This window comes from Gallinula chloropus, assembly GCF_964237585.1.
Source record: "Gallinula chloropus genome assembly, chromosome: 2".
NCBI lineage: Eukaryota > Metazoa > Chordata > Aves > Gruiformes > Rallidae > Gallinula > Gallinula chloropus.
Window position 1 is genome coordinate 117,136,027 of NC_140086.1, and position 26,802 is coordinate 117,162,828.

At 41.1% G+C, this 26,802-nt stretch overlaps 1 protein-coding gene across 1 annotated transcript; it reads left to right on the forward strand.

The window, feature by feature from the left end:
* Positions 1 to 409: 409 nt before the first annotated feature.
* TOPBP1 (DNA topoisomerase II binding protein 1) lies at positions 410 to 25,389 on the forward strand (the record flags this gene model as incomplete). The annotated part of the gene is made up of 27 exons (XM_084260034.1): positions 410 to 490; positions 1,044 to 1,178; positions 1,642 to 1,785; positions 3,056 to 3,237; positions 3,389 to 3,582; positions 4,334 to 4,513; positions 5,386 to 5,555; positions 6,445 to 6,608; positions 7,101 to 7,348; positions 7,628 to 7,947; positions 8,754 to 8,926; positions 9,873 to 10,084; positions 11,418 to 11,707; positions 12,741 to 12,914; positions 13,957 to 14,066; positions 15,083 to 15,206; positions 15,540 to 15,689; positions 16,110 to 16,218; positions 16,780 to 16,972; positions 17,800 to 18,026; positions 19,049 to 19,212; positions 20,133 to 20,247; positions 20,781 to 20,944; positions 22,158 to 22,298; positions 23,463 to 23,552; positions 24,017 to 24,178; positions 25,154 to 25,389. The coding sequence occupies 27 exons, from the start codon at positions 410 to 412 to the stop codon at positions 25,295 to 25,297; spliced, it is 4,560 nt and encodes a 1,519-aa protein (XP_084116160.1). The 3' UTR covers positions 25,298 to 25,389.
* Between the last annotated feature and the right edge of the window lie 1,413 nt (positions 25,390 to 26,802).

Consider the following 26,802-nt stretch of genomic DNA (forward strand, 5'->3'; position numbering starts at 1 on the left):
AGTTTGCTGTCCGGCCCTGGGGCGGTTTCCTGCCCCGCCTGGGGCAGGTCCGGGTCGCGGTGCGTTGCCAAAGCGGCAGCGCCGAGCATCCGCGGAGGAGCAGGGGACCGGTGGGTGGGTGGGAGCCCTGAGGTGGGCGTGTCGCTCGGTAGCAGGGACCCGGCGTGAGGAGGGGCCCCTGTAAGGAAGGGGACTCGCGGCGGGCCCGGCCTACCCCAGCTTCCACCGGACTTACCTGGTGGAAGGCGGCACCGAGGCTGGGTGGCGTGGGCCGGGCCCGTGGGCTGGCAGGGACAGGGGTGAGGGAAGTTCGGCGGCGCCTGGGTGTCCCCCCCCCCGTCACGGCGCGGTGGCGGGTTATGCGGAAGGTGTCATGAGGCTTTACCGTGCTTTGCTTCTCAGGTAAAGCATGAAGGGGGGTAAGGAGCCGTTTTTTGTGAAATTCATAAAGTCTTCTGGGAACTCGGAGTACTTTTTTAAAGCTCTTGAGGTAAGTAGGTTTGGTCACCTCTTCTCAGTGAGCTTGGTGGATTATTAATGTTTCTGTGCTAGACTTGGATGTGGGTTATATGTGTGCATCTGGAAATAAAGCTGTTTCTGTAACAGAGATGTTGGGTGTTTAATAAAGTGCTGAACAAGAGCAGTTTTGTTGAAGAAATTACTTCTTAACTAAATAATTGTAATTTAAAAACCTATTAGCATTCAATAAAGTGAGATGTAGTTTGATAAGCCTGGATCATGGTTTCTTATCTAAGCACTAAGAAGACTTAGGAAGGATGCTTTGAGAGATCAATGGGAGCTAAAGGCACTGTGTAGCAGCCTCAGGTCCTGAAAGATTGTATGATAAGCATTTAAACCTGAGTGTTATGAAGGGGGGGTGGGATACCCTTGAGGTATTTTAGCCCATCTGCCACTATATTGTTGGATGCTGTCTTTGTTGAGAATGGTTTTGAGTAGATGTATTTGTGTGGTTTCTGCATGATGGGCTATTTGTGCTTTGTTAATTAAATGGATGTTGTGTTTTATGCACTGTTTTCCTGCAGTCTATAAAAGAATTTCAGTCACAAGAACATCTCCAGATCATCGAAGAAGAAACAGCATGCAGCATAAAAGAAGATGATAAATCACTTTACATTTGTGATTCTTTTAGAGGTGGCGTTTTCCATCATCTCAGAAAGGTATGCTACCCTTGAATCCTGTTTTTAGGAAAGAAGATGACTAGCAAAGCATAAGGACTGTTTTGAAGCACGTGAAAATACAAGCAGTGTGATCTGTTCTGATTCTGGTGGAGTCACCAAGCTGTCTCTCACAGTTCTAGTTTTCCTCATAGGTAACATAATTTTGTTTGACCTGCAAGGAGTAGTTCAGCAAAGATAGGCTAGATGGAATTCCATGGCGTGTTACCTATAGCATCTGCTACAATTACTGAGGCCAGGAAACCTACAAGGGTTGTACTGAAAATCTGCAGAAAATAACAGTAGGACTGTCAACTACATGGAGACACTAGAGGAGGACAGAGCAAAGGCCCCACCTTCCTCAGGATTCAGGGACAAGGAAAGCCTTCCTTGTACCGCTGTACACTCTGCTAATTTTCTTTGTTGTGGTGGTTTTTTTTCCCCCTTCCCTGTTATTTTATTGCAGCTTGGCTGTAGGATTGTTGGACCACAGGTAGTCCTCTACTGCATGCAGTCCCAGCGATGTGTCCCGAGAGCAGAGTACCCTGTGTACAATATGACCATGGCCGATGTAACAGTATCCTGTACCAGCCTTGAAAAGGATGTTAGGGTAATGTATTGTACAAAGCAGATTGTTTAGCTCATTTTCTATGACATCTGATTGAGATGGCTCATTACTGAGGCTTCAGTCACACTACACCTAAGTCTTAACTGCTTAAGATATATGTAGTCTTTCTGTGTTTTGTAGACTGTATTGTTTATGTAGGGAGTTACAAGGAAATGCTACAGGAAAGACACTGAGGTGCTGGATCATGTCCAGAGAAGGGCAGCAAGGCTGGTGAGGTGACTGGAAGACTGATGATATGAGGACCATCTGAGGAAACTGGGGCTGTTTAGTCTGGAGAAGAGGAGGTTCAGGGGACCCAATTGCACTCTACAACTACCTGAAAGGAGGCTGTAGAAAGGTGGGGGGCTGACCTCTTCTCCCTAGTGACAAACAGTGGGACCAGAGGAAATGTCCTCAAGTTGTGCTTGAGGTTTATGTTGGATGTTGGGAAAAATTTCTTCACAGGGAGGGCTGTTAGGCATTGGAGCAGGCTGCCCAGGGAGGTGGTGGAGTCGCCATCCCTGTAGGTATTTCATAGACGGGTGGATGCAGTGCTGAGAGACATGATTTAGTGGTGGTTGGTAGGTTAGGGTGATGGTTGGACACGATGATCTGAGAGGTCCTTTCCAACCAAGACAGTTCTACAATTCTGTGAGAAATGAGGGAGTCATCTTTTTAAGTATGTGTAGTATATTAACGTGTATGTGGTGGTGTATCTGTGCCTGCATGTGTATGCATTATATATACATATATAAGCATGTAAGATTTCAGTTGTATTAGTGTGGTGGGATTTTTCATTAACTGATTAGACAGATCATGCAGCTTGCTAGTTTATTTGTAGCTTTAATGCTACAGACAGCATTCTCTCTGGGTACTCAAAACTGTGTGGTAAAGATGTGATGTCCAGTCAGCTATGGTTTAAACAGCTTATTTTAGAAGTTTGCTTTTTATTTATTCTGACATTTATTCTCTTTCTAATTTATACTACCTAAAATGCCAACCATTTGTAAATTTTTACTCATACAGTATAATTGTAGTATTTTTATTAAGGGTACACATTATGTTCAGTTTATAATCACAGGTAAAATTAAAATTATATTTAATATTTTGTATGCCTTCCACATATAATAATGTTGTCCTTTTAAACAGTTTTTTAGGAGAAACCATGAACAATTGAAATGCATAATCTTGTTTTTTAAGGTGAATGTGAGTGTGATGTAGGCTTTCTTTTTTTTTCTTGACAATTTTATATATATTTTTTTCCCCCACGCAGGAAGAAGTTCATAAATGTGTGCAGATGATGGGTGGACGTGTGTGCAGAGACCTCAACGTGTCAGTAACTCATCTTATAGCTGGAGAAGTTGGCAGCAAGAAATACTTAGTAGCTGCTTCATTGAAAAAACCTATTTTGCTTCCCTCTTGGGTTAAGGCACTGTGGGATAAGTCTCAGCAAAGGTATAAAAACCCAAAGCCAAACGTACTTTGTTTTGGGGACTGGCCATTCTTATGGTGATACAGACTACTTTCTTTTTCAGGGTTTTGCTTGGGGGGATCAAAAAAAAAAGAAAGCAAGCTTTACTTCCTTTTTTCTGTTTCATTCCTTTAGCATAATGAGATACACTGATGTTAACATGGAAGACTATGCTTGTCCTGTGTTCCTTGGCTGTACAATTTGTGTAACTGGCCTAAGTAGTTCAGACAGGAAAGAAGTCCAGCGCCTCACTGCTGAGCATGGTGGGCAATATACAGGGCAGCTCAAGATGAATGAATGTACTCACCTCATAGTTGAAGAACCAAAAGGTAGAACTTAACACAAAAAAATCCTGTTTTGCTTTTTAAGTAGTGTAAATATGCATGAGTCTGTGTCTGCTTCAGTGTTGCTCTTACTACTTCTGTTTAGGGAATCACTGTTGATGAAGAGTAATACAGGGCACCCTTACTTTGCCCTAAAGGCATGGGAAGGAGAAAAAAGAAGAGGGGGGATGACCCCACCAGACTCAGATGGTAGAGAATCCTAGAGGGGATGGAAGAATAAAGAAAGATCTGGATAGGACTTAATTTGTATGCTGCTTGCAGTTGGACTGTGGACTCAAGTTGTTTTAACTGATCTGTTTTTGTACCTTCTGAACTCCCTGCGAAGACTAAATGAGATCTCCCTTTCATCCCTCTTGGGAAGGTGAAAGATTGTGGTTCTATTGTGAGAAGTTCTTATTTTTTTCTCTAATTACCTCCCAAATATCTTGTGACTTTTTAAACTTTATTTACATTGGAAAGCTTTAAAGCCTTTCATTATTTGTATACTTTTTTGTTTGTTTGGTGCCCTGTCATACTATACCCATGAGCTAGTCATCAGTGAGGGTTTTTGCTTGAACTTTAAGTAAAGTATTAATGATCAGCTTACCTGAAAGGTCCAAGGTAACACAACTTGCACATTGAAATCAGTTATTTCAGTTTTTAAATTTTCTTAATGTCCAGCCATCTTTCAGTGACCACTGTGTGAAGCATTAGCCTTTTAGTAACTTGTGATTTTTATTTTGCTTACTTTGGAAAGGTCAGAAGTATGAATGTGCGAGGAAGTGGAACGTGCACTGTGTGTCTGTGCAGTGGTTTTCTGACAGCATCAAGAAGGGCTTCTGCCAGGATGAGACAATGTATAAAATGGAGGCTGGATCAAAACTGAGTAATTCACCCAGTACATCAACACCTACAAATCAGGCCAGCAAGCTCAATAGTAAGTAATTTAATAATAAAAAAATAAAGTAAGATAGGAAACATTTGTAGTAAAGAGGAAGAGGTGTTTCAAGTTAGTAGGGTGCTGTTTGCTTTTGCAGTGCTTGGTTTGACAGTTTGTGTTTCGATTCTGCTCATGCTTAAAACACAACAGATTACTTTTATGAACACTGAATATTCCAACATATATAGACTTAAAGCATGTGAATAACTGTTTGAAAAGTAGACTCGCATTAGGTGTGCAGTTGTCTGCTTAAGAATCATTGGTGTGTATCTGTAATTCCTTAAAAAACACTAATGTTTGTATTTGGTTTTACTTACTCCATGCTATGAACATAAAAAATGCTTCCAGCATTTTTAACAAACATAGTAGCATGAAGGGTACAGCCATCTTTAAATGTGCCTTTCCAGGCACCTGTTATTGACTGTTAACTGCAGGAAATCACTGAACAGGCACACTGGGTTAGCACTGCCAATGGAGCAGTGGGGATGCAAGTTATATATTACGGAAACTGCATGTAATGCTCTTAAATCACTGAACTTTGTGTGGATTTCTCTTTACTAACAGAGGCTTGTCTATTTTTAAGAGTATTTCTAATAGGTAGCCACAAAACTAGGGTAGAAGCTTTGTAAAACATTCTCATTGGCTGTTACAGATGAAATGCATTTTGGAATAAACAGAAGAGGCATAAGCATTCTTGCTAGTAAGACCATCCTCAGTCTGTGTGTAAATAAGCCCCTTGATTTAACCAAGGTTATACTTCCCTAGCACAACAGAATCATACGTGGCAGTTTTGTGTTTTGTTTAGTGAAGCAGTGGGGAGAGATGAGCCAAAGCTAATGCATATTTTTTAATTTTAATTTTATTTAAAGGTCATACCCTTTCAGACGTCAGCCACATATCCAATATCAATTTGAGTGGTGTTAATGAAACTGCATGTAGTTCTGCTATGAGCATCAGACTGGATCCTCTTCCTGATGAGCTGGAAAATTTGGATTTAAGTTGTTTTCAAGCCCCTGAAGATTTGTTAGATGGATGTCGAGTATGTTTAACAATGTGTACTTCGAAATGTTCAGTCTTACCTTCTGAAGGTGTCTAGGTGGAAGGGCTGGCAGTTGCTGTGGGAGTAAATTGTTGTTTCCATGGTCAGTAGCAAAAGCCAGATAGATTTTTGTGTCCACATTCTGTAACCTGTGTGTGTATCTACATATATGTGTGTATAGTGGTATTAAATATATACTAGAAATATAAAATGTGTTTGTAGATATTTAAACACTCTAGTGAATGGGATCTAAAATTGGTGTGTGAGAAGAGGAGGCTGAGGGGAGACCTTATCACCACCTACAACTACCTGAAGGGAGGTTGTAGAGAGGTGGGCGATGGTCTCTTCAGCCAGGTGACAGGTGATAGGACAAGGGGAAATGTCACAAAGCTGTGCCAGGGCAGGTTCAGATTGGATATTAGAAAAAAATTTTTTACTGAAAGAGTTGTCAGGGCCTGGAACAGGCTGCCCAGGGAGGTGGTTGAGTCACCATCCCTGGATGTGTTTAAAAAAAAGGGTAGATGAGGTACTTAGGGATATGGTTTAGCACAGGATGGGAATGGTTGGACTTGATGATCTTCAAAGGTCTCTTCCAACCTTGTGATTCTGTGTGGTGTTGGGTGGATGGTTTGTTTTGTTGTTGTTTGGCTGGGGGTTCATTCCATTAGTAAATAGTGAAGTTTTGCTAGATTAGTTTGCAGAAGTAAATCAATCTGATTGTAAAAACCTAACTTGTTTTTGCTGCCTCTCAGAAACTGCACCACTAGTTTCTGTGTTCTACAGCAGCCAAAAGAAATGATACCAAAATATCCGACTTTAATTTTTCTTATTGTTTTATATTTTTACCTTTAAAAAAAATCCTTTTTTTGATTGCTTGTTCTTTTTGTAGATCTATCTGTGTGGGTTCAGTGGCAGGAAGTTGGACAAGATGAGAAGGCTTATTAATTGCGGTGGTGGTGTTCGATTTAATCAACTTAATGAAGATGTTACCCATGTCATATTGGGGGAAAATAACGACGAGCTGAAACACTTTCTGGAAAAGACATCTCACAGGTTCTGATAACTCTGTTGCTTAAGGTCTACTTCCACCTTGTTTTCTGTCTCCCACCACCTTGTAAACAGGAAAGCATGTATATTTATTTGAAAATCCTAAATAGCTCTTGAATTAAATGAGAAAACTTACAGCTGGTATTCATAAGTACATCCCTGCGTGCTCTTGAATACTGTAGTTCTTTGGGTAGTCATGAAACAGCTTAGTGAGTAGAAAAACAAGTATTCTTACTGGTGAAAAGAGATGGTGACAGGTATTTGTTAATATATGAACGATGAACTTGGCAGTGGCAGATACACGTTATAGACAATAAGTATGAAATTCTCTGTTCTTGAACTGGAAGAACTAAAAAAAGTCTTGATATTTTTAAAGTGCCCAAAGCCTGCTTACTACTGGGGTTGCAGACTTCAGGTACATGTATATGTTAATCAGGAAACAAGAATCACAGTTCTGAAACCTGCAGTAACTTGTTTGTATTATACTTTACTTTACAGGCCTCATATAGTGACAGCAAAATGGTTGCTGGAATCGTTTAGTAAAGGTTACCTACATCCAGTGGAGCAATATATTCCTCTAAACTATCAGCTGTTACAGAACTCAATTTTGGAGCAACCTGGAATGAAGTCAATTCTTCCCAAAAATAACAATCTCCTGAAAAAAGAAGCTGTGAGCAATATAAAGTACCAGAAAGCTGATGAAGACGACTTCCTCTCTCAATATGTAAATAATGAATCTGCGTTAGGTATGTTCCAGGCTTGGGGTACCATAGGAAATATTAACTGCTCATAATTGGCATTTGAGTTTTGCACCACTTGCTGATTAGAAGACAAGCCTCATTTAGTGTGGTAATTTCCATATTGTGTTTTAGAAATAAAATCTAAACGGGCCTGTTTACAGCAGTTTTTAAATAAAACCTGGCTGAAAGCAGCTGAATATTCTCCATTTCATCATCAACTATTTGAAGTTGTCTTTGTCCAGCAGTTACAATGGTTGGTTGCTGTTTGTATTTTTTTCCTTTCAGATGAAGCTGAAAGACGAACATCCAGAACCTTCAGTGACACTACTCACTTGAGCGTTCAAGAGGAGAATCAATCTTCTGTCTGTAATGGCTCTTTGGGAGAGACTTCTGCACTGGCTGAAGGAGGCCTATTTGCCAGAAAGAGATTTCTTATTTTGGGTTTTGGTGACAAGGACGAGTCCTGCATTGCAGATTGTATAAAGGAAAATGCTGGGAAAATTCTGCCACTACAGAGCAGAACCATTGCAGACTATGCTGTGGTACCGTTATTGGGGTGCACAGTGAAGCCAACTGTGGGTGATGTTGTCACAAATACATGGCTGGTAAGGGAGTTACACTTCTAGTTCCATGAGTAAACAGGTATCTGTATTAGAAATATGTTGTGTCAGAATGCAGTGTTGTCTTTGGCTTATATGTAGGTAAGATACTGAGAGATTGGCTTTGTTTCACTTGAAATGTACTAAATTAAAGTGTGCTTTAAAGTCTTGGCACCTCTAAGGTATCTTTTATCTGTTTAATTTCATTTTTTACAAGCTTGTAAAGTAGGACTTTGTTGTCATGACTCACAAGCTTCTTATATGAGAGTGTGACCACATTCTCTCTAAATAATGAATTGTAGAAGGAGCAAGTTAGCTAATAATTTCATTTGACAACTCTGTGCTTGCATTTTCTTGTTTCATACTTTTTATCACTTCTTAATTTGTGACAGAAGAGCAGGTCAGCTTTATAGCTCAAAGTCAAAAAACATTAACTGTTATTTTCCAAGAGCAGGCACGTGATGTAGACTAACTGCTGTTGGTATTTTCCAGAACTAGGTAACTTTCTGTGAAGCAAATCTATACAGACCCACAGATCATGCCTTGAACTACTGTAAGGGAGCCTCCAGGCTTGGAGGAGTAGTAACCAAAAAGTTCTGAATAATCCCTCAGTATGTCAAACCTGACAAAATGAAAATGGTCAAGAAAAGAATTTATCTGATTCAATGGGAAATAATTTGTCTCAGTTGTAATGGTGGAAGCAGGATTGCTTGTTGCTGAGTACATAAATGCTGTTGTACAGTTGCTGAAGTATTGTTGGCTTTGTTGTTATGTGGCTTGACTTGTATTTTTATCTTTTCACCTTCTTTAAGATAACATGTGTGGAACAGCAGCTCCTTCTAGATCCCCAGTCCAATCCACTTTTCACACCAGTTCTGGTAATGGAAGGAGTTACCCCCCTGGAAGATTGTGTTCTTTCTTTTAGCCAGTTCACTGGTGCAGAGAGAGACTCCCTGGTTTATCTGGCGGAACTGCTAGGAGCCAGGTATGTCTCCTGTCATCATTTCTTCTTGTTTTTAAACAGCTAGCATGATGAAATCATTATATTGTTTGGGTTTTTTTTCAGGGGTAATAAATAATAACTTTAAACCTGGTTTGGATTCTATTTGTTTGCAAAACCTAGTGCTGAAAGGAGACGTTATTATTTAGGGTCGTTCCCCCACACCTTTTTTGAGAGAAATTTAGTCAGTATTCACACAATATAAGTTCTGGCAGAGTATGCTCAGTTTCCTATTACCCAACCAGTGAGTCTTAGTAACCACCTGCTCTAGAACACAGGGGGAAAAAAAATCAGTTCTTCAGATGTCAGTCCTTCTGAGTTGCTCATCAGTTGCCCAGGAGCGGGCTGTTGTTCCTCTTCTTCAGTACTCTCTGATTCAGCCTCATATCCAGTGATAACACACTGTTTCGTAGGAGCTGGGGTGGTGAACTATTTGCTCCCAATTCATCAGGATTTTGAGAAAACATTAAGAAAAACATACTTAACCGTGAAGTGTACAGCTTAGAGTATCATTTGCTCCAGTTTGTGGTCTGTTTGAACTAAATACTTTGCCTGTGAGTTCTCAGTCCTGTTGGAAGATAATAACAGGAAAAACTGTAATAGAAAACAAAACTGTTGTTCATTTGGAAATGATGCTTATTGGCTCCAGAAAGGAATCAAGCCTGTCCCACTGCTCTTGCAGAAGAATGTTATGATTTGGAAATGGGATAGGTAAGGACTTTATGTTTTTAGTACCAGCAGATGTAAAAAATAACTGTTCAGCTTTTTTTTTTCTCGTATCTGTAGGTTGGGCTGTAAAGTTCAAAGCTTAGGCCTTAGGTAACTCTGCTGGTTCTTTTTCTTTTGCTTGAATGCATTGTGTAATAGCATAAACATGCCATAGATTAATTTTATTTATGACTAAATGAATGTTTTATTAATCTAATTTTAGAGTCCAAGAATTCTTTGTGCGGAAAGCGAATGCAAAAAAGGGAATGTTTGCCAGTACCCACCTTGTGGTGAGAGAACCGGATGGTTCCAAGTATGAAGCTGCAAAGAGGTGGAATTTGCCAGCAGTCACTGTAGCTTGGCTTTTGCACTCTGCCAGGACAGGAAAGAGAGCAGATGAAAACAAGTTCTTGGTTGAGAATGCAGAGGCTGAAGGTTGGTTGTTAGCAAGTTAGGTAATATGATTGTGTCATTGTACTGTTCATTCATGATAAAAAAGGCTGGTATGATTATTTTTTTCCTAGGACCTCTGAAGTATTAGAGCTAAAGGATACTTTTCCAAGTATTTTTTCTTAATTTTTTTTTTCTACTTTTGAGTCATGATTACAGAACTGATACTGTGTGTTTGCTACAGTTCCCTTGGAGCTCCTGTAGTCTTGTGATAATGATTCAGTTGAGAATCAAACTCAGTGTCTCAGCTTTGTCCTTTTTGACACACTTAATGCTCTGTAAATGGCATGAGAATTGGTGATGGATCCAGCTTAGAATTTCATACGTGTTAGTCTGCAGTGACATGATGCTCCTCAGTAGGTTCCTTTATGCTTGCTTCATCTTCTGATGCTTTTGCTCCTTTTCAGTTATTTCACACCTTTTATTTGACAATAGCTTTTCCACATTGAATTGCAGATTACAGTGATTTCATACTGAATGTTAGCAGACATGTTTTACCAGTGTCCTTGTGAGTTAATTATATGGGTCATTAGGTTACAGGATAAAAGGTGGTTGATATAGGCGTGTCCTATATCAGTGTATTGCATCTTTAGGGGGAAGAAAAGGGGGGGGATAAGGGAAATGAGCAGTAAAATGTAAAAGCAATTCTTGTACTAATCTTTTTGAGTTGTAAAGATGATGAGTCATGCTTATCTAGAAGTGTTTATGATGGGTAAGCTTTAAGGGTTTATTCCTAGCTATTCCTTAGTCCTTACTCCTTGGTCTTGTGAATGTGGAGGCATAAGGGACTGTAAATGTGCATAGGGATTAAGAGGAGTGATTCACCGTCAGGAATAACAGAAATTTTTGTTGCATGGGGAATTAAGGGGCTAGGGAGGAGGAGGAGTTACCTTTAATTTTATAAAGGAAGGATTTGTTGTGTGTTACTTCCCCCCCCCCCCCCCCCCCCCCCCCCCCCGCTCCCCCTTGCCCCTCCTTGGATTTGTACTTTGATAGTTGTTGTATGACACATATGAGCTATGCAGGTATGCATGCAAACAGTGAGAACAGACCAGTGGTTGCTCTCTTTTTCAGAGACAGGGTCAAGCTCAGTACCAATGTAATTCAAACTAAGCAATTAACTGAGACACAAGATACTGGCTTTGAAAACATAATTGTCAATTTACAGTATTTATTGGGGAGTGGGAATGGATTATGTTTTTAGGGAAAGAAAGGTCAGATGACTTTTTGGTTCGTGTTTAAATGAAAGTATATATGAGATCTGTGTTCAAAAGATGAATTAGATTGCTTGCCTATCTTTTCTTTATTTCTTTTATAGATAAGGAGAGTTCCATTACACAGCTTACCAAGACACCAACAACTGTAAAATCTGCTGATCCAGAACAACCTACTTATCTTCTTGAAGCTGGAAAAAAACCACCTGTGACCCCTCTTGATATCAACAGGTTCCAGAGTAAAGCTTTCCAAGCTGTAATCTCACATCATACTGGGAAGACAACCTCTCCTGCACAAGGGGGGCTGCTACAGAAAGAACCATCTTTACATCTCGATACACCCTCAAAATTTCTTTCCAAAGACAAGCTATTCAAGCCTTCTTTTGATGTGAAGGTGATTAACCCTATTGGCTCTACAGACTAAAAAGATAAAGATGCTCATGAAGTTTTAAAAAAGAGCGCACAGAAATCTGTATTTACCTCTCTATGCTGTTAACATACAGACTTTCAATTTTAAATAAAGCTAGGAAAGCTGGCTCCATTTATTTATATTTATATCTACTTAGTGACCTGTGGATTAAATTTCTTCACTAGTAGATGATACAATGCCCTTTACAAAACTTTTTAGTGCTTGTTGTATCATGTTTATTATGTGTTTTACACCTCACACAGTACAGAATCTCTGTTCCTTACATCTAAAACCTGAGAAGTATAATGAGAAAGCTTATAATTGTTCCAGATACTTGGAAACAAGAGTTTGCTTGTTTTGTGATGAAATGCTACTTTAATGATATGTTTTAATGTATAGTAGTTTTAGAGTGGTTACAAAACTGTTAATTTAAATTGAAAAAATGCATTGGGGTTTTGGGTTCATTGTCATATTCTGAAGGCCACAAAAGGTCAGAAAGGCTACTACTCTTAGAACAAAGAAACCCTCTGACACTTGGGAAGTATCTCTGGTGGAATAGCTCTCGAATGACTCAAGTGTGCCTTGAAAGGCTTCTAGACCAAAATGTCACCTTTTTGAAAAAGGGCAGTAGAAAACTCAGTGTTTTAAAGGTGCAAATAGAATGATATGCAACTCTTGTGGAGGGAGGCATTAGTAAATTAAAGGAATTGGTTGCGATATTAAGAATAACTGGGTTTACCCACTGGCTTTTCCATTGAAGGAAGTTTTCACTGATGGCAGTAAAAAGGAAGATTAATTATATTCTCTTTCCTGTTTTGCTTGTGCAGACTCTCAGATTTGGGGTGTCTTGCCCTGCTTTTGTACAGTAGTGCTGAGGTTGCACTTGCTAGTTCCTACTGTAGTATGTGATCCCGGATTAGGATTACAAAATCTTACTAGAGGTTGTATTTGTGAAACTTGCACCTGAATGGGAAATTTGTAACGTGCTTGTGAAAGTCAGTTGCTTCTGTTTTTGTAGGATGCTCTGGCAGCTTTGGAAACTCCAGGAGGTCATGATCAAAAAACTAGGAAGCTGAGCACACCTCTCTCTGAAGTCATCAGCAGAAACTTGAAATTGGCCCTGGCAAACAGCACAAGGCATACGGAAGCTCTGACTGCCAGCCCTCAGTTGAGGGCTGCAGAGCCAGAAGCTGTAAGTGATGGTGGGGTTGAGTTTCTGGGGCGTAGGCTTAATTAAGAAAATGCCATATATTTTATTTATTTATTTAAGTTACAGAGGAGTTGGAAGTTGTGCTTTGTGATCTATTTGAATAGAAATTTGTATGATTATGCGTTTTCCAGTGACAGTTACAGGAAATTAGGATTGAAGCGTTTCTTCCTGAAAGGGAAAGAATTTTAAAACCTTTTTCTACTGTCTATACTACTAGTGTTGAATATTAAGCAGTTTCTAAGGAGCAGCATATAAATATGTAACAATTTAGATTTTGTGATATTGGGATGAAAGGATTTAATGAGATTTAAGAAATTCCTAGGCTCCTGATGAGCAGGATTAAGTATTTTTGTCTTGGGTTAAAGTTAGGAATTCTTTTTTAATGCATGTGTCGTCTTTTGCTATCTTCCTCTGTAAGGGGCTGCTCATCTGCTTGCTAGGGAGGCACAAGATGTGATCAGTTGCTTACCCCCCTATAAAGATTCATTACATTGCCCTTTCTTGTAGTCATCTTGCCTCTTTAGTCTACCTTAGTGAGGAAAAAACAGAGGAAAAAGGAGGAAAGGGAGCAGTTATGGATGACTTGCCATATTGGTACAGTGTTTACTGTAGAGAAGAGGCAAGAAACCCATTGGCCTTCTGCAAGCAAAGGCTGTCACTTCTTTTTTCTTGTAGCTTCTTACTCTTTTCTTTTACTCCAGTACAATGAAATACTTGTATCATCAGGTTTGATGATTTCAATGTTCAGGAAGTGGCCAGACTGTGATGGAAGGAGCAGAGTAAGTTTCAGGGAGGCTGGCTGAGAGTGAATCTTTGGATTCCTAGTGCATGGAATGATAGATAATAGTTCTGGGTTTTGCCCACTGATTTTGGAGCAGCAAAAGTGGAGAAAATATGTTTATCTTAGTTATGTTGTTACTGCATATTTTACTGTCTGCTACACTAAATATTTAAGTATTTTTGTTATTGATGCAGAAACCTCCCAAGTGTGACTCTCCTGTTTTTCCCCCTGCTGCTTGAACAGGAGGAAGAGCCCAAGCCCCTGGCTGATGTTGTCATCTATGTTAGTAAAAAACTCAGCAAGAGGCAGAGTGAACTGAATGGAGTAGCAGCTTCTCTTGGGGCAGACTGCAGGTATCCACTGATGCAAGCAGCTTCTTAGTTTCTGCGCTGATGTGACCACTAATAAATATGAGTCTTTGCATTCCAATGTGCTTCATATACATGACCTTTTGCTATAGCAAACCCATTAGATTTCACCATATTAAACACTTTATATTGCAAAATAAGGTCATATTGCTTCTAATGCAAACCAAGGACATCTTCCCCTGCTGCATCCCCGTTCTTCATAAGCTTGTCTTGTTTGTCCTGACGTCTTCCTGAATTGCGGAATTATTTTTTTCCTTCTTTTTTGAAGAAAGCTTTGGAACCTGTTTAGCTTTTAGGTAGTTTAAAATTTGCTTTATGTTTTAAATTTTGAATCTGATCTGAATTTATATCATTTTGTCCCTGGCTCAAAGGTAATTTTTTTACAAATTTTAAGTATGGCTAAGTTAGAGCACTTACTAAAACTGTGATGCATGTATTCTGTTACTGACTTCTATAGTGTGTTATTCATGGTGTGGATAAGGAAGTTGCCCTTATGTTTGGTAGTAGCTTAGAAGTGATGAAGATATTTGCATTAGGTAGTAAATACTGGACTTGTATTCTGACATTTAAACCAATAATACTTTTTATTTATCTTGAGCTGTCAGGGTGAGTATTGCATCTCAATACGTCAATGAAAGAAAAAAGTGCTTTCACCCTGGGTCACACGTTAATTCCAGAAACTTTATCTGAAATTCCATTTACTTAAAAAAAACCAACCACCAAACAAAAAACCCTAAAGCAAAACCTTTCCTCTTCCATATGTGTATCGGATTTAGTTTTGTTTGCTTTGGGAATGCTCTCAAAAGATACCGAAGTTGTTCTGTCTTGAAACTGAATGCTGTCTTTTTTGATGAAGAATGTGGGCTCATTGCTAATTAGGCTTAACAAAATAAGCAAAACTATTCTATCATGAACCAGGGATAGGACAATTTCTGAGCTGGATTTTTGATGCTTTTTGATAGAAATTATATCTTTAAGTTGTATTTCATTTTCTTTTCTAGATGGTGCTTTGATGAAACAGTAACGCACTTCATCTACAAGGGAGGACACAGTGACAACAATAAGGAGTACAGATCTGTTAAAGAACGGGGTATACACATTGTTTCAGAACACTGGCTTTTAGAGGTATGGAGCTTGCTTTGTTCCCTCATTAAAAGTGAAGGCTTCAAACCAGTTATACAGCAATGGATTTTTCTGTTTGCATTTATACTGAAGGTGTATACGAACTGATGTTTTGCATCCTCCTTTGAATTTATAAATTGATCTGTTTTCACTGATGTACTATTACCTTGAGGAGAAAAGACATTCTCTTCCATTGAACATTTCTGCTGCATTTCCTCTTGTGTAAAAAGTACTTTTTTGGTGTGGTGTTTTTATTGTACTTTCCCTGATAGCTGTGAAATTTCATTGATCTCAATCAGTTTCTCATATTTTTTATGTTACCTGATGTTATTACAGTGTGCCCAAGAATATAAACGGCTTCCTGAATCTCTCTTCCCTCACACTTACAATCCCAAAATGAGCCTGGACATCAGTGCTGTGCAAGATGTCAGGCTCTCCTCCTCCAGTAAACTTCCCTCAACTGGAAAGCCAGCAGAGGAAAATGAGGTATAATATGTGATATGAATTAATGATCTGTGAAGTGATTTGGATTCAGTTAACTTAACTGCTATATTAAGATATTAATAAAGAAGTTGATGCTTATTCAGCGATGTACCGAAACAGGTTTAGCTAGTAACTAATTGTAGCTATTGCAGATGTTCCGTTCCTTAAGGCTTTTCTGTGGTTGTAATGTCTAGGGAGATACAGGCATTTAAGGATTAGAAGTGCTTTCTCAATTTGAAATTATGTTGGTCCAGGCTTTGCCTTTTTTTGTAGGTAACAATGTCCAAGGTGTGAAATTGCCTTAGTAGACTGCAGAATAGGTGTCACTGCTCCTGCTGTTCACTGTTCTACTGTGATTGCAGCAGCAGAAAAAGTTCTGCTCTAAAGCAAGATTAATATTCTGCTCGTCTTTGCTGTTTTCAGATTATTCCAGTGGATGAAGATTATGCTGAGGATGATATAACTACTGACCAAATAAAGGACATGGTCACTACAGGAGAAGAACAAATTGTAACAAGTGAATCCAAAGGAGGTAAGTGTGAATCACAAAATAGTTGTGGAATATCAGACTATCAGTATAACCCTCCTACAGTTTCATGTGCTACATGTTAAGATGTGGAAACTTCAGGTACCATATTTATGTCCCAGTCAAGTACAGCTGGCCCTTACTGTTGCTGGATGAGAGGAAAAGGTTTTGCTCTCTATTTTAAATGCTTCGCCAGCCCATAAGAAAATCATGACCATCTATTGCAAATTACTTAAATGACATTTCTCTGGTTTTAAAACACTGAAGTTTGTCTTTAACATTAAACACAGTAGTGTATCTCTTTTTTGTTACATCACTAAATGTATTACAGGAGAAATGTGAATACATTTGATTGTGTGAGCAAATTCAGAAGTGAGCCAAGTGGATATTTCTCTTAGTGTCTAGGAGTAGGTGACTGAGGACATACATGGTTTTCTTAGGTAATTTTCCCCAGATAGCCTTTCCTTTCCTTAACGTATTGTCTTTGTCCCAAGGGGTGGGGTGGGTGGGAATTTCAGTTACTCTTCACTTGCTACAGTCTTCGTCTTACAAATTTTGTTCCTGAAGTTTTAACCCAGGCGCTGGAGATGAGGGAGAACTTCCAAAGGCAGCTGCAGGAGATCATGTCTGCCACATCGCTGGTGAAACCGCAGGGGCAGAGAAGTTCCCTTTCAAGGAACAGCTTTGATGGTTCTCCAGCCACTCCTGACAGCACTCGGTCTGTGCGAAACGGCCGCAGTCGGGTCCTGGAAGCTCTCAGGTATTGATCTGTGTTTCACAGTGTCTCCTTGTGTGCTCTCTGTGCATACTTAGACATTCATTGAAACCTGAGTAAGTCCCTGGGGTTTTCAGATGTATTGTCTTTCTCTAACGTACTTCAGTTGCATCTCTTGCAGTGTGAAATCTTTAACTGGACATGCTAGATAAAGTCAGGATTATCTTACTCCATGCTGGAGTAATTCATAATCTTTTGATTTTAGAAAAAACCCCACAGAGTATGATTGCTTCTTAGTGTTTTAATCTAATTATGCCAACTGATTTCTTTCTCTTTAGACTAATTAGTGTTCTTACAGATTTTGAAGAAAGTAATGCTGCAGTATTTCAGTGCATCATTTATATACAAGCAGTGGGTATTCCTGCAGAGCACCTCTGGGAATGTTTCTCTCCTTTTTCTTCTCTCTCTAAACAGAGAATAGGATTTGAACTCTAACAATGCTGAGCTACAGTGAGAAAGTAATTGAAACCTTGCACATTATTCCTTTAGCTTGGTGTTTATTTGCTATTTAATAGGTTGACTAAAATATAGAGTATGCTGATTTTTGGAATCATGTACCAATATGACACATGAAAACATCTCCTACTGATACTTCCGTTGCCTTTTTCTCAGCCATGCTGCCACAGGCTCACAAAGCCAGGCTGCCAGAGTTGCTCTTAGAGTGAAACTTTCCCCTTTCCCAGCCATGCTTTCTAATAATGGGGTCACTTGGACACTAGAGTTGGTGTGACCATTAACACAGTTCTTTCCAGTATGTTAGTCTTCTGTAATACAAATGACTGCTGAAGGTATCTGTGGTTTTCTTTCCTCAGGCAGTCCCGTCAGGCACTCGCAGATATAAACACAGAGCCATCCCAGAGTGAGCAGATTATCTGGGATGATCCTACTTCGAGGGAGGAGAGAGCAAGACTTGTCAGCAACTTTCAGTGGCCTAATAGCCCTTCCCAGTACACTGAGCAAGCACAAAGTAACATCAATAAGAACATGGAAGAGGCTGCCTTCAAAGGAGTTGTAGCTGATGCAGAGATTGCTGGTATAGGTAAAATGAGAAATACAACATCCTTGTTCTTTGCTGCAGCATCCTTTTGATCTTTGGAATGTAGTGTTTAAATTTTACTTAAAAGAAAGTGAGCATTGTTTGCTTTTCTTGAATGTTAAAATACAATTGTACATCTTTGAGGTCCATTATGTGGTGGTGATTTTTAAGGAGAAGCTTGCTTTTTTTTTTTCCCCTTCTTTTTTTCCTTTTTTCTATCTCCCATTTGTGGTCAAACACCAAGGCAGTGCTTGTCTAACAGTAGTCAGCATCAACTTTAGGAAATTTTTCAAATGTCTTGTGGAACCACAGCTGGTTTTCAGGTAACAATTCAGGTAGCTGTATTGGAATTCAAATGGGAACACTAGGAGAAAAATCTTTTTGATTGTAGTGGAAATATTCATAGGTGAAATACAGCGGTACAAGAGGAAGGTACTTCATGAGCCCAAAAACAGAGCTGCTGATGGCCATGCTGAAGTCACGATACTCTGTTCATCTTCCCTGTTCTTTTTAAAAGTCTTTAGTCTACTGCTAGAACTAAAGGAGAAACATCCTTGTCTGGTTTTGCTTTCTTCCCATTTCTGCCTCCTGAAAGATTGAAGAAGCTTTCTCTCCCTACTGTCCCCAACTCCTTCCCTATGCTGCTTCTGGAGTTTCTGGTTGGAGCAACAGTCTTTCTGAAAATTGACACTGTCCTAGAGGAGGCTGAAGAAAATTATATAATTGATTTTTGGTTCAATTGAAACAGTGTGGTTTAGCCCAAGAAATTAGTCCATTTTGAGGTTTTGGGACTTTTTTTTTTCAAAGCAAGGCATCCAGGGACATGTGTGCAATAATGCAGTTGGTGGTTTGTGGCATGAGGAAGAGCCTTTTGGAAAGGCAGTGGTGGAATGTAACTGCATGTTGTAGCAGCAATTGTGTTTTCTCTTTTTAAGATAACATATATTTTTAAAAGAAACTTTTTTTTAACTGTATCCATAATTGTATTAAGCCAAAGAAAGCCATGCAGTGCTTTACTTTCACAGCTGTTCCTGAGGCTGGGGCTGAAGACTCGAATGAAGGTCCAAAGAATCCTGTATGTAAAGATCCTGAACCGCTGATTAAAGATCACTTGATCCCCACTCCTCAGGCCCCCAGCATTGCTTTCCCACTGGCTAACCCTCCTGTGGCACCACAGCCCAAGGAAAAGGTTTGTCATATGAAGAAATACTTAAGGATGAATTGTGTTCTGGGAGATGTAGTGACACTTTAAGAAGTTTTGAACTTGATGGTAAATATAAAATAGCTTAGTATCTGCCTGTAAAATCTTGAAGTGGATTACTTTTGTGCAGTTCTATTTCTCTTTCTCCCTCTTTTCCAGATTTTGAACAAACAATGTTTGCTAAATAAATCTTGTTTGTTCAGACAAATAAAAGTTTTTTGTCAGGTTAGTTCCTGCTGGAGCACTGAGGTAGACTTTGGAGTGGAGCGTTACTTGGAACTCCCCCAGCCATGTTGGGATGATGGGGAAAAGGTCTAGGCCTTTGTTTCCTTGGTGGTATCTGGAATTTATGTTTAGGTACAAACAAAAAATCTTTTTTCTGCCAAAAACCTGGTTTAAAATTCTGGCTCATAGTGAGCTTGGAAGGGACGGGGAAAATGAGTTTAGTTTAGATACCTGCAGTGATGCTCAGACTCTCAGGAGCTACCTGGCTTCAGGGGCACGATGTGTCTGTCACATTAGTAAATAAGCTGTGGTGGAAATGCACAAGGGAGCTCAAAGTTAGAGAAAGACTGAATGAACGAGTCAGTGTGATAGATAGATAATGATTTTCGTCATGTGTTTGGCTTGGCATTCAATGGATATGAATGAAGGATTAGTTTTCATGACAGAATGGTTCAGTTGTGCCCTGAAGAAAGAGGGAAACCAACAGGATGTTGAGCAGGAGCCTAACGTTAATTTGATAACATCCAAGCTTTTTGTCAAGTGATTGGCAAGTTTGGTTCTGCTTTTCCTGGCTAAAAGAAAACTTACTATAAAAATAACCCAGAATGTTTGGCAGAGTAGTAGTCAGCTGTCAACCTAATCTTTCTGTCATATTTTTCAAAAATCTGTTACTCTATTTCCAGGCTGTTGCAGAAGATGAGAAGGCTGGTGAAGAAACAAAAAAACTCTGTAAATTTCAGCTGTCTTCTCTTAATCCTCAAGAAAGATTTGATTACTGCCATCTGATTGAGGAATTAGGTACCAGATATTTGTGAAATGCAAAGAATAATATGTGTCTGTATGTGTCTGGTCAGCTGTGGTTTGTTGGGGAAAAGAAAGGGCTTCTGTTAATGACTCATCAGATTTGAGGTCTCAAATTTATGGCTTTCTGCGCTTCTGAGCGATTCTCTGAAGATGTTATTATGATGTGAGCCATCAGCTTTGCCATAAACAGCAATGGTTTTGTCTTCTGGCAGTTTTATTTTAGCTGTCTCCACAACAGCCTCATTCTTTGCTGTGGGGAGTGCCCAGGGTCTGCTGTCCTCTGGTGTGTCTCTCATTCCTGGCTGCATTACAGCGGCACTCGATTTATTATTTTTCTAAATCAGAGCCGCTCTTTCCTGGCTGCTCCTCCTTCCCTGCCAGCTTCTGCCCATGCCACTTCAACGACAGTGTTTTTAGTATAGAGACAAGTATGTTTCTCTCAGAATTCAAGTGATTCTCAGTTGATCCTTTCTGTGGCACAGCGTGACCCTTAAACAATGCCTGTCAAATCAATGTCTCGATTCCAGGTGGAGTAGTCCTCGAGAAGCAGTGCTTCGATCCCAGCTGCACGCACATCGTTGTGGGGCACCCCCTTCGAAACGAGAAGTTCTTGGCGTCGATGGCAGCTGGGAAGTGGGTGCTTCATCGCTCCTACCTGGAGGCGTGCAGAGGAGCCGGCTGCTTCGTTCAGGCACGTGACGTCCTTGTTGGGAAACAAGGAGCGTGTTGTGCTTTTCCGTGTTTCTTCTTATTTTGCACTGCTGGGAAAGGACGTAACCTCTCAGAACCTGATAAGCCTATAAGCTCCCTCTCCTGAAGGGAGCTTATAGGCAGGAGGGGATTCGACTTTTTAAAAGAGCAGATAATGGCAGGACAAGGGGGAATGGACTAAAGCTAAAGGAGGGAAGGTTTAGATTAGATATTAGGGGGAAGTTTTTTACAGAAAGAGTGGTAAGGTGCTGGAACAGGCTGCCCAGAGAGGTAGTAGATTCCCCGTCCCTGGAGGTGTTCAAGGCCAGGTTGGATGGGGCCCTGGGCAGCCTTGTGTAGATCCAGGCCTGGAGGTTGGTGTCCCTGCCTGTGGCAGGGGGGTTGGAGCTCTCTGATCCTTGGGGTCCCTTCCAACCCAGACCATTCTATGATTCTGTGATTCTATGAACCAGACAGCGGCTGAGAGGCCCTGAGCCTTGGGAGTTTTAGAGGATCCACAGTCTGAGGATTCTTTGGCAGGCTTGTCTCTGAAAACTAGTCCTGGACCGAACTCCTGGTGTAGGGTAAATGAAATAACTGTGTGTGTAGTTGCTTCTGCAGATGGAAACTGCAGTGCCTTTTGTGAATTCTCACTCATGTGAGCTAAATTTATATGTCTCTTACACCACTCAATCTTGATCCTTTCAATAAGTGAGCATATAATAGTTTTAACTAGTCCAACTCTATAACCATGTGCATAAATGCTTTTGCCCACTGCCTCTGTTATTCCACAGTTCTGGGCCTACAAGTTCTTTCATATTGGCCAGAATAAATTTGAATTAATGCCTGTAGACAGGTTCATATCTTTATGTATCAAAACCAACGTTTGCTGTTTTGGAAGACGCAGCAGAAATGAGTCGATGGTGCCCAGAGTTGTGGCTGGCTTTGCCCTGCTGTCAAAGAAAACATGAGTTTATTTAGATACATACATGCAATTGAGAGCCATATCTCTCTTAGTTAGAGCTGGTTTTACCAGATACAGTTAATAGCTAAAGCTAGAGTGAGCTGGGATTTGTTCGGGGGGGGGGGGGGGGGGGGGGGGGTGTTGTGTTTTGGTTTCTTTTTTGCTTTTCAGCATGGTGGTTTTTTAATTTTATTTTCTGCTGGTTAAGTTGACAGGACTGCTTTGTAATTGAAGCTCATTAATGTTCTAGGAAGAAGATTACGAGTGGGGAAGTAATTCCATACTTAATGTTTTGCCTGGAATCAATGTAAACCAGAAGAAGCTAGCACTTGCAGCCATGAGGTGGAGGAAGAAAATTCATAAAGGGAGGCAGGAAACTGGTATTTTTGAGGTACAGTGTCGTTGGTGTATTTTGGTACTCACGCAGTGTGAATTGGTGCAGCATGGGTAGGCACGACAGGGATTGTCACCAGGAAACTCAGAAACTTGCAGGGGAAGGTGATCTGCCCCGTTGTTAAGACCAGAATGACTTAGCTGGATATGTTCTAGGGAAGTAATTTTGTTTTCAACAAACTTGTAGTGCTAATATATGAAAAGTCTTAATCTCCTTGTGAAGCATCGCTCATGCTTTGCAAAGCTGGGTTGTGGCTACTTGTGCATGTAAACATCCCTCAGCCAGGAAGGTGATGTTTACCCTTCAGAGCTCTGATTGGGGAACTGACCTAACTTGGCTTTGCTGGGAAACCACAACTGGTACTTGCAATAACAGAAATCCTGTGCTGTAGAGGTCTGTGCAGCTCCCTGGACAGCATTTTTATAGCTCTGGCAGTGAGTGTGCTGTTGCTTTGAGCAGGGCAGAAGTTTTAGGAAAGGGGTAAACACATTTTCTGTGATTTTTATGGTGCAAGTTCCATAGCCTTTCAGTGAGATTTTTGAAAGTGGGACTTGGGCTCCCCAATGCCTTTCAGCTCCTCTCCCAAATCAGGCATTGCAGTTGAGTATGCATTCTAAGGTAGAAATGCTGCTGATGGTGCAGTTGCATCAGGATGAGTCTTGACTTGCATGTATTTTACAATAACCTTTTTTAAATGATTGCATGTAACAAACCCTCTGTGCCCTTGGCTACTTGGGAGACCGCAGGAGGCATCCAGTTGGCCTGGGTGCTGTTGCTGTCATGGAGTACATAACGTAGAGCCTGGGGTGGGGAATCTTTCCAAGTAACTCTTTAAGAGGTGTTTCCATAGATGAATATCCATGTGTCTGGCGTTCTGGAAAAACTACTCATTGCCAAGGGGCCGTTAGTAGATGGGTTTGCCCATCTTGCTATGCAGGTGAAAGGGCTTGGTGGCAAGCTGCCTGACTGCACGGTGTTGGCCCAATAGTTGTATGTTCTGTGGGGTTTTTCATGCCTTTTACACTTAACAAGACAAAACTAGGTGATTAAAAAATCTTTATCCAATGGATATTCCTGAAAGGGACGAGTTACAGACCCATTAAGTGTTTGTACTTTTTTTGGTACCATTGTACTTTTGACTAAATTGAGTCTCTTATCCAGGGAGCTTTCAGTGGCTGGAAGGTGATCCTGAATGTTGATCAAACCAAGGAAGCAGGGTTCAGGCGCCTTCTTCAGTCAGGAGGAGCAAAAGTATGTGTCTCTTTTTTTAAATAATTAAATACATGTATGTTCCCTCCCTCCTTTTTTTTCTCCCTTCTTTCTGTTAAATTCTGTGCTGGGCATTTTCCATGTGAGTAAAAGGTCTTAACCAAGAAAATTGCTTACACAGGATAGCTGAGAAATGGTCAAAGGGTGGGAGGAAATAAAAAAAGCTCTGTCATCTTCATTTTGCAAGTGGTCAGGCAGAGCAACTTGTCTGAGCTCACACCAGTCAGTAGTGGGAATTGAGGATAGAATTTGCCTGCCCTGCTCTGATGAGAAGGATCACCCTTCCAGAAAGGTACGTGGTGGTGGTACGGAATGCAGCTGTAGAGGGTATTTTATTTCCCACTGGTTTGCTAGTTAGCTTGATGAGTGGAATTACAGGCCATGAGCTGCCTTTGGGGGGGAAACAAAAATCAACTCGTTTTTGTCTGTTGTGTTTTGGTCTGTAGGTGTTTTCTGGCCATTCTGTGTCTGTCTTTAAAGAAGCAACACATCTCTTTGCTGACTTCAGTAAGCTGAAGCCGGACGACGCCCGGGTTAATGTTGCAGAGGCGGCAGCCCAGGGGGTGAACTGCCTGAAACCGGAGTACATCGCTGACTACCTCATCCAGGTGTGTGTGCTTTCCCCCCTGCCCCACAGGCATGGATGGGGCAGACCCCTGCCTTCAGAAGCCCCCAGCCCCTGAAGCCTCTGAAAGGGACTATCGTGTCCCCTCTTTGCTGGGAATTGTGACTGCAGGTGCCTGTGCTGAATATTTCAATCCGTGGCCCCAAATTTTTATTGTTCTAACATGACTTGTTCTGGTGGTGGGATCCGTTGCAGGGCAGACAGCTTTCCAAACTTGTCCTGGTTTTGGTCAGGATGGAGTTAACTTCATTTGTAGCAGCGGATGGAATGCTGTGTTTGAGAGTTAAAATGAAAGCAGTGCTGATAACACCCTGATGGTTTTAGTTGCTGTCAGACAGTCAAGGACTTTCTCAGCTCTTCGTATTTCTCTATTCATGAGAAAGGAGGGGCGAAGCCAGGACAGGTGACCCAAACTGCCCAAAGAGTGTATTCCATGCCAATTATGCCCTGCTCAGTATAAAGGGGGGCTGATGGGAGGAAGAGCGGGGGCGGCTCCAGGATGCACAGTTCTTGGGGGACGGTCGGGTTCCGGGACAGCTCTGGGTGGCACGGCCTGAGTTGTGGGTTTGGTGAGAAACTGCATTGTGTATCAACAGCTTCATAGATTTTTTGCTCTAAAGTCCTGTTAGCATTGTTATATTGTATCTTTCTGTTATCTTAGTAAACTATCCTTATCCCAACCCACAGGCCTTTTAGTTTCTTGGTTTTGTGGTTGTTATTTGCCCCTTCCTTTTCCCTTCCTTTGCCTCTCACCCCCCCCCCTTCCCCCTTCCCCTGCTCTTTTCCTTTAAGGATCAGGCAGCTGCATGGATCTCGGCTCTCAGCTGGGGTAAAACCACGACAAAACTGTATATAAAAATGTAGGCTGCTTGTTTTCTGTTTCAGGAAGCTAACCAGCTGTTTGTTTCTTCTCAAGAGTTTTTTGATCTGAACCATGTATTTTATTTCCCTATTGCAGGATCCACCTCCCCCAATGGAATCTTACTGCCTGCCGGAAGCTGAACCTCACCTTCAGAGCAACACAGACCTTGGAGCTGGGTTATCACAGAAGAGAAAAGCCCTGGGGGAAATGAGCAGAGTCAAGCGATCCAGGATACACTGAGCGAGTTCTGCGCTTTGACTTGTACATTTTTAACAATCATATTTATATTTTTTCATTCTCAGCACAAAAATTAAAATCTTGAGTTTCACGTCTTCATTTGTCTGGGGATTAATAGAACTTTACAGTAATGCTCATAGGAAATGCTGCTTTGGGTACCAATAGCACATGGCAAGAACTCCTTCCAAAAATACTTTGTCTCCAAAATGCCCTAACTTATCCCACTAATGAATTTGTGTGGGGACACCATCGTATAGTAATAGTTAAGAAGCACTTTGTGAGATGCTTATTGCCTCTTTTATCTGTAGAGCAGTGGGAGAGATGCCAGTTAAGTATGCTGTTGCATTTCCCACACAGTATCCGACTTGGGTTTTGAATACATTTTTCTTGCGGTATTTTTCTACTTGTGGGGGAAAGGGAAACCAGACAAAAAGAACAACTGGCTTGTGAATTTTGGTACTAATAGCAGATGTAACAATAAATAATTTCTATAAAAGAGGTGCTGCCCAGCTGCTGCCGTTCTGAGTGCCAGTGAATCTGTTGGGCAAACATAGAACCAGCTCTGACGAGAGGTGAAGCTCGTCTGACCGTGCTCCCTGCTTGAGTCTGCAATAGGAGCCAGAGGCAGAACAAAGACGTTGGTTTTGAGCAGCTGGACATGTTCATAGTCACACCCTGTGCGACAAACTGGCCTTTCAGTGACTGGGATCTGGGTCTCCATTTACTGACCTTGCTCTGTGTGTGAGATGCACTGTTAGGCTGGGCAGAAGTGTGCTTACACAACCTGAAGAGCTGTTTAGGCAGCTGGAGTTGCTGCAGCCAGTTCAAACAGAAACACACAACATCCAGCTGCACAAGGTCAGTGGGAATATATGTTAAACGCCTTTAAACTCTGTTTAGTTCACCTCTGTATTGTTTTGAAGTGGGGTATATTCCACTTATTTTCTAGCTGCTGTATACCCTGGTTTATAGAAAGTCTTTGTGTCAGCATCAGTTGCAGGCAGAAGGCAGGAGCAGCCACCAGCAGTGAAGGCTTGTGGGATCTGCAGACTCTTGCTCTAGGCTGGGGAGAACTAACCCCTTGCTGCTGGTGGGAAGGGACAAGGGACCTGAGCTGTAGCAGTCTCCAGGTGAGAGGAGCGCAGCCTGGCTTTGCGTTGTGCTTCCACTTCCTGCCATACTGCAGGGGATGTTCTGCCAGTGAGCTCTGCAGCACGCTGTCAGGATGACCTGAAGGAATTGTCAGGAAGGCTTGAAAGACACCAGTGAACGTGAGGGATTTGGTTCTTACTACGGAAGTGGAATCAGTGCCCCTGTCAGGGTAGGCTGAGACCATGGTGCGATTGTGGTACCAAGTGGTGGGGATGGGTCTCATCACCTGCTTTGCTCTTCTTGATCTCAGCTTGATGCTTTTCGCTGTTTGTGGATGTCAAACATCCCTGACTTGCTGCGAGTCCACATACTAAAAATAATGCTGCTGTTAATGCCTGGAATCACATCTTGAATTA